This window comes from Stegostoma tigrinum, chromosome 10 (genome assembly GCF_030684315.1).
Source record: "Stegostoma tigrinum isolate sSteTig4 chromosome 10, sSteTig4.hap1, whole genome shotgun sequence".
Taxonomy (NCBI): Eukaryota; Metazoa; Chordata; class Chondrichthyes; order Orectolobiformes; family Stegostomatidae; genus Stegostoma; species Stegostoma tigrinum.
In genome coordinates, this window is record NC_081363.1 from 3,196,809 (window position 1) to 3,210,002 (window position 13,194).

Consider the following 13,194-nt stretch of genomic DNA (forward strand, 5'->3'; position numbering starts at 1 on the left):
ACCTGGGAGGGGGCGAGGGGGATGTGAAATGGCATCAGGAATACCAATGCCGGACACACGACTCCTCTACGCAAGAGAGACAGCTTACTTGGGAGGGACAAAGGTTGGTGTGGGGACCAAGCGGAAGTCCTGGCATGGATAAAAGGTTGACTTGTGGCCTGGTCCTGTAAAGCTCGGGTCGGTGAGGCGGTCCTGAACAAGCGCACAGACCGAATGAAAGCTGCAAACTCTCAAACCAGGCGGGAGTAAAACATACCCAGCCCCTCAGAGCATCTGGAATGGCTGTCGGTTCTCCCCCTTGGTGTCGTGTTGCCGGAATCTCGGAGTCTGAGATGGACACGGTGGGTGCCACAGTCTTGATACTATTACTGCCTGATGGAGAGAATTAGTTTCTCCCCATACACGCTGGGGGTAATGGACAGGCTGTGGTCTGATACATGCCATGCGTGTGAGAGGCAGAGTTGGAGGAACCGGACGTGGTGTGAAAATGCTGCAGGAGCAGCAATAGGATAAAGAACAGGCCTCTGTCCCTGCACTCAGAGCGGGAGGGATGTGGTGATTGTAACGAGGTCAGCCAGGTGGACCCCACAGAGTGTGAGTTCCCTGAGTGGGGCTGTTAACCTGTTCTTATCAGGGAGCCCTGGCTAGCAGATAGAAACAGGAGCATCAGGAGTTCTGCTCACTCTGAGGGATCTCGGCCAGTCTGAAGGACTCTCCACATGTCAATAAAGGGTGGCCTGGTGATGGGATACCAGCCTCTCTGGAATTATTTCAACCTCCCACCGCTGGAGAAAATCATTTCTCTGGAAGCTCTCTCAATTTCTTTAATTGTCATAAACACCTGAGTCTGGTCAGCCATAAATCTGTGCTGGTCGGGTAGAATATGTCCTTACGGCCCCATGTCATTCGGGTGAACTTGCTGCGCTCCCCCCTCCAGGGTCAGTATTTCCTCCCTGAACTGGGTGCAGTTACTTCTCATGTGGTTGACCCCCAATCCTGGCACGGTGAGACACCATTTCCTCACCTTTGTATTCCAGTCCCACTGTAAAAAACATCAGAGTGTTGGAAAACTCTCTTCCATGGCTGGGCTCTGCCAGTGAGTTGTCGGAGGAATTGAGAGCAAACAGCTCTTTGGAATTCTTCTTAAACAATAAATTTAAATCAAAGACCTTTGGGCAGATGTTGCTGTTTGATCCACAGATGTGTCTGAAGCAGCAGTGATTTGAGCTAGATTGCTCTGTGACCGAATTCCTGTTGTATGTGACAGTGATTTCTGCTCCTCTAACCGGGGTGAGTGCCGAGAGATGGGAAGAGGGTTGTATTGCAGGGTGGGGGCTACTGTGCAGGGGTGGGATCAAAGCTCACAATCAGCACCTGCAGAGATTGAACTGGGGAAGCTGTAATAATCGGCAATAAAATTGCTGCCTCCTTATTTGCAAGAGCACATTCTGTGATGGTTCAGTGCACGGGGAGCTCTCGCAGCAGTGTGGGCGGGGGGGGAGGGACAAACTTTGTAACTTTCTGCTGTGTCCCTGGGCTATGGAGATGTGATGCTGTCCAGTGACTGGTTAGCATGTGCTCTCAGCCAGTGCTTGCAGCATTACTGCAATACCCCGCAGCACTCACTGACTAGAATCCTGGGTGGAGGATGAGGTGATGGGGGTGCAGATAGTATTGGAATACAGAATCCAACACCAGGGTGCTGAATCTAACTCCTGACTTCCCAAAGCCTGTCCACCATCTACAAGGCACAAGTCAGGAGTGTGATGGGATACTCCCCACTTGCCTGGATGGGGGCAGCCCCAACAACACTCAAGAAGCTCAACACCATCCAGGGCAAAGCAGCCGCTTGATTGGCACCACATCCACAAACATCCCACTCTCCCCACCACCGACACTCAGTAGCAGCAGTGTGTACCATCTACAAGACGCACTGCAGAAACTCACCAAAGATCCTCAGACAGCACCTTCCAAACCCACGACCGCTTCCATCTGGAAGGCAGCAGGTCCCTCGTGATAGGCTTGTCCAGAAGGTTAGGTCACATGGGATACATGGTGCGCTGGCAATTTGGACACGAAATTAGCTTGGCCATAGAAGACAGAGTGTAGCAGTGAATGGGGGTGTTTTTCTGACTTGAGATCTGTGACCTGTGACCAGTGGTATTGCACAAGGGTCAGTGCTGAGACCACTGCTGCCTATAATATATAGAAATGATTTGGATAAACATGTAAGATGACAAAATGTAGAGCTGGATGAACACAGCAGGCTAAGCAGCATCAGAGGAGGAGGAAAGCTGACGTTTCAGGCCTAGACCCTTCTTCAAAAAACTAGGCCCGAAACATCAGCTTTCCTGCTCCTCGGATGCTGCTTGTCGTGCTGTGTTCATCCAGCTCCACACCATGTTATCTCAGATTCTCCAGCATCGGCAGTTCCCATTATCTCTGGCTAAACATATAGGTGGTCTGATTAGTAATTTGCAGATGACAGGAAAATTGGTGGAAGTTGTAGGTCGTGAGGAAGGTCGGGCGTAGAAATGGCAGATGGAGTTTAATCTGGGCAAGTGTGAGGTGTTGCATTTTGGGAAGTCAAATGCAAGAAAATTGTATTGTTATTGAGAGGATCCTCGGGATCATAAATGGAAAGAGTAAGGACTGCAAGCCCATAACTCCCTGCAGGTGGCCACATGTTTGAATAAGATGATAAAGAATGCATACAGCATGCTGCCTTCTTCAATCGGGACATTGAGTGTAAAAGTTGGAAAGTCGTGTTACAGCTGTAGAAAACTTTAGGCCAGATTTGGAGTAATGAGCGCAGACTGTAAGAAGGATGTGGAAGCTTGGAGAGGATGCAGAAGAGGTTTACCAGGATTATGTAGATTGACGTGTATTAGCAATAAGGAGAGCATTGGAGAAGCTTAGATTGTTTTTTCTAGAGGGCTGAGGGGTGACCTGTGAGTAAAATTATGAGAGGCATGGATAGGGTGGATAATCAGAGTCTTTTTTCCCCAGGGTATAAGTCAGAGGTGCATAGGTTTAAGGTGAGGGGGGAAAGTTTAAAAGAGATCTGTGAGGCAGTGTTTGTACACCGAGTGCAATAGGTGCCCGGAACGTTCTGCCAGGGGAGGTGGTAAACGCAAATACAATAGCAATGTTTAGGAGGCATTTAGATAGACACATGGACAGGCAGAGAATAGAGGGATAGGGACCATGTGCAGGCAGATAGGATTAGTTTAGAATATCATCATGGTGGGCTGAAGGGCCTGTTCCTGTTTTGTGCTGTCCTGTGCTCTATTAACAAAGAGTTTGATGCAAGATGTTTCTATTTGTGGAGGGGACCAGAACTAGGGTCTGTCAGACTGATTGAGTGAGTCCTTAATCCACAGGACTGTCGTGTGGGTAGCTGTTTCCCTAGAGAGAGTGGAGTGAGTGTGGAATTCTGCACACTGGATGGACTGATTGTGGTGAACGGAATACATTTAGAGCTACAGAGCTGTGCTGCTCGGAAACAGACCTTTTGGTCCAACCCATCCATGCTGACCAGATAGTGTAGATTAATCTAGTCCCATTTGCCAGCATTTGGCCCATGCCCCTCTAAACGCTTCCTATCCATGTGCCATCCAGATGCCGTTTAAATGTTGTAACTGTCCCAACTTCCACCACTTCCTCTGGCAGCTCATTCCATACACTACCCTCTGTGTGAAAAGGTTGCCCCTGAGGTCCGTTTCAAATCTTTCCCCTCTCATCTTAAATCTATGCCCTCTGGTAACACTGCATAAAAAAAGGACGGTGAAAAAAATATTTGTGTTGATGTAATGAGTTGAAAATGGGTTTGGATCGTAATTCCATCATGAACCATTGGGCTGAATAGCCTGTTTCAGTGATGTCAACTCATTGTGATTCTATGTGTGTGTGTATATATGTGTTCACTAACTGGGACAGAGCTGGAAGGGTCACATTGTTGAACTAGTTACCATGCTGCTGTCCAGTCTCCAGAGGTTCAAGTGACAGGCTGATGGGAAGCGTTGGTTTCAAAATTGGGGCATCTTTGGGAGGGAGGGGGCAGGGTGCAGAGGGAGGACTTGTTTCTCGTTAACCGTGCCTATCTGTGTCACAGCCCCTCCACGGATACCCTCCAGCTCACTGGCACAATGATGGCAGAACCACCAGGGGTGCCCAGCCACAGCGATCGAGTGGCTGCAACCTGGCAATGTCTCCAACAAGAAATGGAGGGCCGTCTGAAGCTTCTGGAAGATTCTCTGCAGCAAGGCTTGGGGTCACAGGTCAGTGCGTCACTTCACCTCTGAAGAAAATCTAAAGCAATGACTTTTCCGAGTCTGTAGCACCTGTGATAAGCGTCCTTACAGAATACTGAGACACCCTGTAGAGTGGATGTGATGTGAATGTTCCCACTTGTAGGAGAGACTGGGACCCAAGGCCACATCCTTAGAGTGAAGGGGCAACCCTTCAGAATTGAGATGAGGAGGAATTTCTTCATCCAGAAGATGATAAATCTATGGAATTCACTGCCACAGGAGGTTTTGGAGGGCAAAACATTGAGTGTATTGAAACAGAGCTAGATTCTTGATTAGTTAAGGGGGTGAATGGTTATTAGAACAAGTCAGGAGAATGGGGTTAAGAAACATGAGCCAAGATTGAATGACAGATAGGGCTGAGTGGCTGAATCCTGCCCCTGTAAGTTATAGTATTCTGGTCAGACTGGGTGACTCTCTGTTAAGCTTGAATAGGCTTGTGAACATGTCTATCATGTGCCATTTGACCCTGAATATCACTTGATTCCAACCCCGCCTTGGTTTATCTGCTGCTGAAACCTTTCTCCACCCCTCAACTCCAGCTGCATTCCTTTCGGCTTCCTTTGACGTCACCTCATCCTCATCGGCTCCAAGTCAGCAAACAAGATTTTCAAGTTCTCATCGGCTGGCTCAGAGAAAGTGGAGACGTTGGTTGTAATCCATAGATTCTCCGATAGGATTGGAAAGCTGCCAATGTGACATTCCTGTTCAAAAAAGGGAAGGAGCCAAAAAGCAGGCAACTATAGAGTAACGAGGTGGGCATCCACTGTTGTAAAAAAGTTGGAATCGATTATTAAGGAGGTTACAGCAGCACATTTGGAAAATCGAAATCTAATCGAGGAAGTCTCAACCAGAGTGGATAGAGGGGAACCAGTAGATGTGTTGTATTGGGCTTCCTGAAGGTGTTCCACACAAAAGTTAAATGCTAAGTGTAGTGCAGTGTACTGACACTGCCAGAAAGTTGGCTGATGGACAGAAAACAGTGAGAGGGGATCGGGAGCTATTTTTCAGGTTAGCAACCAGTAGCCAGTGGGTTTTCACAGGGATCGGTGCTGGGATCACAACTGTTTACAATGTATATTAATAACCTGGAGGAGGGCAGTGAACGTAGTCACATTTGCAGAAAACACAAAAGTAGGTGGAAAGACAAGTTACAGGAAAGATACAGGGAGTTCACATAGAGATACTGATAGGATGCATAAGTGGACAAAAGTTAGGAAAATGAAGTATAATGTAAGGAAATGTGAAGTTTTTTTTGGAAAGAACGGAATATTATTTAAATGGGGGAAAACTCTGGAAAGCTGCAACACAAAGGGATTTTGGGAGGATTTTGAGTCATAGAGCTGTACAGCACGGAAACAGACCCTTCGGTCTAACCCATCCATGCTGACCAGATATCCTAAATTAATCTAGCCCCGTTTGCCAGCATTTGGCCCCTGTCCCTCTAAACGCTTCCTATCTATGCACCTGTCCAAATGTCTTTAAATATTGTAACTGTACCAGCCTCCACAACTTCCTCTGGCAGCTCATTCCATACACGCACCACCCTCTGTGTGAAAAAGTTGGCCCTTAGGTCCCTTTTAAATCTTTCCCCTCTCACCTTAAACCTATGCCCTCTAGTTTTGGACTCCCCCACCCTGGGGAAAAAGACCTTGGTCAATGTCCCTATCCATGCCCCTCATGATTTTATAAACCTCTATAAGGTCACCCCTCAGCCTCTGATTCTCCAGGGAAAATAGTCCCAGCCTATTCAGCCTCTCCCAATAACTCAAACCCTCCAACCCAGGCAACATCCTTGTAAATCTTTTCTGAACCCTTTCTAGTTTCACAACATCCTTCTTATAGCAGGGAGACCAGAACTAAATGCAGTATTCCAAAAGTGGCCCTAACCAATGTCCTGTACAGTTCCAACATGACCCTCCCAACTCCTGTACTCAATGCACTGACCAATAAAGGCAAGCGTACCAAATGCCTTTTTCACCACCCTGTCTACCTGGGACTCCACTTTCAAGAGATTATGAACCTGCACCCCAAGGTCTCTTTGTTTGAGAGCACTTCCCAGGACCTTTCCACTAAGTGCATGAAACACAGGGGCAGCAGGGAACCAGGAAGGTGAATGGAACATGGGCCGTTATCTCAAGGGGTTTTGCCTATAAGCATAGGGAAGTCTTGTTGCAGCTGTACAAGGTGCTGGTGAGACCACCTGTGGTGTATTGAGAACGGTTTTGGACATATTATTTGGGAAATGTTATCATTTCATCAGAAACAGTGCAAGATCCTAACAATGGTACTACTAAAATCAAACTTTCCCAGAGAAGGTTCATTGGGATGATTCCCGGTATTGAGGGACTGTCTTATGAGCAAAGGGTAAACAGTTTGGGGCTTTACGCTCTGGCGTTTAGAAGAATGAGAGGCGATCTCAATGAAACATATTGGATTCTTAAGGAGCTCAACAGGGTAATTGCTGAGAGGATGCTTCCCGTCATGGGAGAGTTTAGGACCAGAAGGTAGAGTCTCAGAATAAAGGGGCATCAATTTAAGACTGAGAGGAGGAGGATTTTATTTTTATCTTGGGGGGTTGAGAGCCTTCAGAACTCCTTAGCATAAGGAAGGCCATGGGGGAAGAGTGCTTTTGTATAGATTGATTGATTCTGTGACAGATTCTTGATCAAGGTGGTGGGGGGCGGGGGGAGGAGGATCAATGGGGAAAAGACAGGAAAGTGGATGTGAGCAATGTCATTCAGGCATGATCCTAATGAATGGTCTACTCCTGTTCTTATCTCTTACAGACCAATGGTTTCCAAGCTCCCTGCTCAGCTTCATTCCGCCCTATCTCTGTAACCCCCTCCGGTCGCTACACCCCCTCCCTATCTCTGTAACCCCCTCCGGTCCCTACACCCCCTCCCTATCTCTGTAACCCCCTCCAGCCCCTACACCCCCTCCCTATCTCTGTAACCCCCTCCAGCCCCTACATCCCCTCCCTATCTCTGTCACCTCCTCCAGCCCCTACACCCCCTCCCTATCTCTGTAACCTCCTCCAGGCCCCTACACCCCCTCCCTATCTCTGTAACCTCCTCCAGCCCCTACACCCCCTCCCTATCTCTGTCACCTCCTCCAGCCCCTACATTCCCTCCCTATCTCTGTCACCTCCTCCAGCCCCTACACCCCCTCCCTATCTCTTTCATCTCCTCCAGCCCCTACACCCCCTCCCTATCACTGTCACCCTCCTCCAGTCCCCACACCCCCTCCAGTCCCCACACCCCCTCCCTATCTCTGTCACCCTCCTCCAGCCCCTACACCCCCTCCCTATCACTAACCTCTAACCAGTCCCCCCACCTCTCCCTATCTCTTCAATGTCCTCCAGCCCCACATTCCTCTGAGATTTTTTAAATGTGTTCATCTGTCTCAGGAACGTTCCCAGACTTAGACCTTCCATCCGCACAATACTGCCTTCAGCTTCCTGGGCTCCAAGCTCTAGAATTCCCTCCCTACACCTCCCTGCTTCTGTGCGCGTGTGTGTATGCGTGTGTGCGTGTATGTGTGTCTCCCCCACATTCTGTTTTTATTTCTAATATCTCCTTATGTGGTTCAATGTTAATTCCTTATGGACAGTTAAGAATGTAGGAAAGGCCATTCAGCCTGATTGGTCTATGCTGATGTTCCTGCTCAATGTGAACCACCTCCTAATGAATTTCCCCTCACTCTCGCCCATTCAGTATCTCCTCCCCCTTATTTCCTCACTGGTGTTTTTAGTCACTTCTCCTGAAGTGCATTGAAACCATTTACTTCAACCGTTCCCTGTCATGCAGGTTTTACTCCGGCTCCACTATTGTGAAGAGCCTTGAAAAGTTTCAGAATGTTAACGGCACTATATAAATGCACGTATTTGTTGCTGTTTTTGTAGCCAGCCCGGATCACTGAGAGTAATTTCTTCTCTATCTGCCACGTGTGATCTGCGAACTGCTGACTTCCATGTGTCAGTCAGGGTTCACCTTGGGATGTCAGAGCACTGTGCCCAGTGAATGTGTGCTCACTGATCCAGAGCTGATGTTAATTCAGAATTGAAAAGCCAAAATACTGTGGATGCAAGAAGCTTGAAATAAAGAGGAAAGACTCACTAAGCCAGGCAGCATTCCTGGAGGGAGAGACTGAACTAACACTTCAGGCATTTAAAAAATGGAGGGAGATGGAAGGCAGGAAATGACAGGCTGTAATGTTTGTAACAGGGAAGATGTTAGAAGCTCTTAGTAAGCATATTGTAGCAGGGCATTTTTGAAACCTCAAGCTAATCAGGATGTATTGTAGTTAGATTTCAAAAAGGAATTTGGTAAGGTGCCACATCAAATATTATTGCAGAAAGTAAAAGCTCATGTTGTAGGGAATAGCAGACTGTTGGGTTAACAGGAAGCAGAGAGTAGGGTGGGTCTTTTACAGGTTGGTACAGTGGGACCTCTACTGTTAACAATTTATGTAAGTTGACTTTCAGGAGGGAATTGAAGGACAGCATGGTGGCTCAGTGGTTAGCACCAGGGTCTGGGTTCAATTCCACCCCTAGGCGACTGTCTGTGTGGAGTTTGCATATTCTCTCCGTGTCTGCGTGGGTTTCCTCCGGGTGCTCCGGTTTCCTCCCACAGCCCAAAGATGTGCAGGTTAGGGTGGACTTTCTGTGGGAAATGTGGGGTTACAGGGATAGGGTTGGGGGCTCGGTCTGGGTACCATGATGTCCCGTTTCCTATGCTCACGCTGTGTGTTCATAAAACACTCTGTGTTGCAGGAGAAGCTGCCACATCCTATAACCTAGTTTCTCGAACTATTTCCTCGGCAGGTTCTACTGCTTGCTCTCCTACTGGCTGATCATTCTAGCAAACTCAGAATACCTCGGGGTGACTCAACAGCATCGCCCCGAGACAGCCCGGACTGGATCTTTCTTGACAATACATCATTATGTACAGGGACTTCCTGTCACTGTGTAGGTGTTATTAGAAAGTGGTCTCTGGATTAGTTGCTATTCTCAGGAAGTCAATGGTTACCTAGACTCCCCACAGTGCGGGAAGAGGCACATCAGGTCTTCACCAACTCTCCGAAGAGCGTCACACCCAGACCCAGCTCCTTATCGTAACCCCACAACCCCACATTTCCCATGGCTGTTCCACCTAAGCTGCACATCTTTGGGCTGTGGGAGGAAACCGGAGCACCCGGAGGAAACCCACGCAGACACAGGGAGAATGTGCAAACTCCACACAGACAGCTGCCTGAGGCTGGAATCGAACCCAGGACCATGGAGCTGTGAGGCTGCAGTGCTAACCACTGAGCACCAGATCACTTTAACAGATTGTGTGGTCAGTGCTTTAAGGATCTTGCTGAATGAGTTGGGGGCCTCCAAGCTAGCGCTTACAACAGGGACCGCACGGCAAATGCATTTCAGTGGCTGCAATGTTAGAGAGAAGGAGGTTAAGAGGTGACTTAATAGATACATACAAGATAATGAGACGATTAGATAGGGTGGACAGTAAGAGACTTTTTCCTCGGATGGTGATGGCGAGCACGAGGAGACATAGCTTTAAACTGAGGGGGGTGATAGATGTAGGACAGATGTCAGACGTAATTTCTTTCCTCAGAGAGTATTAAGGGCGTGGAATGCCCTGCCTGCAACAGTAGTAGGCTTGCGAAGTTTAAGGGCATTTAAATGGTCATTGGATAAACATACGGATGATAATGGAATAGTGTAGGTTAGATGGGCTTCAGTTTGGCTTCACAGGTCGACGCAACATCGAGGGCCGAAGGGCCAGTACTGCGCTGTAATGTTCTATGTTCTCCGTTCAGGATGTCCCGAAAGGCCAGAGAAATTCTGCTTTCTGTCTTTGAAGTGTGTATCATCTTTTACCTTTCAGTTATTGATCACAGCTGGGACTGTACACAGTGTCCATGGAATCTCATCACCGTCACCGTCACCGGCAGCAGCAGAGGAGCTGAGTATGTTAGTAACCCAGCTCGGTCAGCTGGCTCGAGAAGCAGCTGCTATCCCCACACAGGGGCAGGTGGGTCCTACAGTCACTATGTATGGCTGGGGGTGGGAATGGGCTGGGAGGCAGTGATGGTAGAACATCTTTTCTGCCCACGTGGCTAGAATTCTCCAAACCGGCTAACATCATTGTAAATCTCCTCTGTACCTCCTCTAGTGCGATCATATCTTTCTAGAAATGTGGGGACCAGACCTGGCTATGTTTGTGGACAGTGCATGGAAATTTTGTATCTAACTCTATGATGTATCCATTCTGAGAGTGTTTCATGGGGGCATTATGCAGAGAGCTTTAGTCAGCTACTAACTCTGTGCTGGCCCTGTCCTGGAGACTTTGTTGGGGGCCAGTTTAGTGTGCAAAGTTGGGTAGAGAACTTGTGGATTTGAAGGCAGAATGTTAGAATTTGTTTGTAAAATGATTGAGAAAAAGTGCGTGGTCCCTTTGAAAGTTGATGTGCTTTTTCTAGGCTTGATGATTTTTTAAAAAGTGCCTGCAGGTATGCAGAGAGCTCCTGAAATGAAAATATTTATGTCAAAGGCTGTGTGGTTAGCAACCCAAGCAGTCACGTTGTCTTGTGAGCAAGGCAACCAGTTTGAATATCAGCCAGTTAATTTAAACCAGGCACTTAGAGACTATAAACCAGTTAAGTTTAAAATCTGATGGTTTTGACAACTTAGGACCAATCCTATTGTAAGAAATTGTTATGCCATCGAGGGTATAAAAGAAGAGACCATTTGAAAATGGTGTGACAGCAATTCCCATCGGTTACAGTTAACTGCCAGCAGTCCTAAAGAGAAAATCACTGGCTCTCAGAGAATTCTGTAAGCTCTCCGAAAATCATCATCTGACTAAAGGTACAGCAGCACTCTTAACTAATATTCCTGATGCAAGAATTCAATGGAGAGAGGTGTTCCTGACTGAAGATCAGTGGAGACCAAACTTTCCGGAAGATGTATCTTGGCTATAATTTCGAGAGACTGATTTTTAAGTTATTTTAAAAACTAATTTGGTTTATGTAAGTGGGGTTTTTTATTTATCGTAGCAGCATTCTATGAGAATTTAGTTTTATTCAGGAATAGTTAGTAGTTGGGGGGAATTGTTTGATTTGCTAATGGTTCAGTTAACTTGTTTACTGTAAGAGTTAGATAAATAGACAGTTACTCATTGATTATAGAGTGACTGTCAGGTGTTCATTTCATTTAACCTCCCCTTTATGACAGGTTAGGGGAGTGACAGGCAGGTTATCCCACTTTTCACACTTTCCTTTAACAGATTATGGGACGAGTTGAGCTTCTCTGGATGTTTCGGTTTTAGTTATTCAGGGGGGATAGACCTCAGCTTCATAACAGTAGAGGAAGTTTTACTGTGCATCTAACCCTATGCTGTCCCTGAGCTGGAAGTGTTTGATGGGGGACAGTGTGGAGGGAGCTTTACTCTGTATCTAACCCCGCGATGTCCCTATCCTGGGAGTGTTTGAGGGGGGACAGTGTAGAGGGAGCTTTACTCTGTATCTAACCCTATGCTGTCCCTGTTCTGGGAGTGTTTGATGGGGGACAGTGTAGAGGGAACTTTACTCTGTATCAAGCCCTGTGCTATCCCTGTCCTGGGAGTGACTGTGGGGGAAATGTAGAGAAGCTTTACAACTAGGTTAGATACAGACTAACAATTTATCCTGAAACCTGTGCATCATGAGGACTCTGAGCCTTTTTAATGGGCCGCTGACAATCTGTTCCATTCCTCAGGTCGGTGTGAATCCGGGTGAGTGTGTAACGTCGGAGAAACGCTTGCAGGATACCACTGTCCGGATCAATCAGTGGATAGATGCTGCGGAGGAAGGAATCTGCTCTTCCAACTCGATACCGTTTGATGAAGCAGAAGAGCAGCTGGAGCATCACCAGGTGCTGCCCCAGGCCAGGATCATTGTTAAACTGGAATCTAATCTGAAATGTTTAGGTCATTTTGAGAACAACAGATACCAAGCTGCAGTCTCACCAAGGGCGAGCTGATTTTTTATATATGGAGAAGCAGATTTGTGCTCTCACAACATACTTGGCAAGAGAGGGCTGATAGCTGGGTTCTGTGACTGGTCGCAAAGTGTATAAATGTATAAAATACCAAAATGACCGATTTCCCTGACTGATTATGTACCCAAGGCAAAAACAATTTACACCAGACTTCTTCAGTAACTCGAAAGTAACTACATAGTTACAATCAGCTTTTGCAACATCAGCGAAAAGAATGCATTCTGGTTTATGCAGCTTAATCTCTACCCTGTTAACCCCCCAAAGACAAAGTTTCACACAAACACTGAGTAGAAAAAGAACAGAAACACGGTTAACAAAGCACCAGAGATAATACCCCAGACTGCAAGGTGAAAAATTCATTTTCTCTCTCAGTCCTTTTTGATTTTTGCAACAATGAAACGCTGTTCTGTCAACTTTGACGGTCATCCTTTGATTCATTCGTTAATCAGGAGCGTTTGGTCTACTTGTATATTAATTCTATCCTGGTTTTTCTGTCTTTTTTTTCCCCAAACACTGAGATGCTGTCTGACTTCTCACAATATTTTCTAACTTTCTACAGCTCAAACAATCAGGCGTGTGTGACAGTGCGACACTCCCTCGGCACTGACCCTCCGACAGTGCCCACTCCCTCAGCACTGACCCTCCGACAGTGCCCGCTCCCTCAGCACTGACCCTCCGACAGTGCGGCGCTCCCACAGCACTGACCCTCCGACAGTGCGGCGTTCCCTCGGCACTGACCCTCCGACAGTGCGGCGCTCCCACAGCACTGACCCTCCGACAGTGCGGCGCTTCATCGGCACTGACCCTCTGACCGTGTGGCGCTGTCAGTCCTGTAATGGG

The 13,194-nt window shown here is 47.4% G+C and overlaps 1 protein-coding gene across 1 annotated transcript in view; it reads left to right on the plus strand.

The window, feature by feature from the left end:
• LOC125455504 (nesprin-2) overlaps positions 1–13,194 on the plus strand; it is a 367,488-nt gene that overhangs the window by 206,672 nt on the left and 147,622 nt on the right. Inside the window, exons 51-53 of the mRNA XM_059648913.1 lie at positions 4,115–4,280; positions 10,202–10,348; positions 12,073–12,228. Of these exons, the coding sequence (XP_059504896.1) occupies positions 4,115–4,280; positions 10,202–10,348; positions 12,073–12,228 (469 nt within the window). The remainder of the gene's footprint in view (positions 1–4,114; positions 4,281–10,201; positions 10,349–12,072; positions 12,229–13,194) is intronic.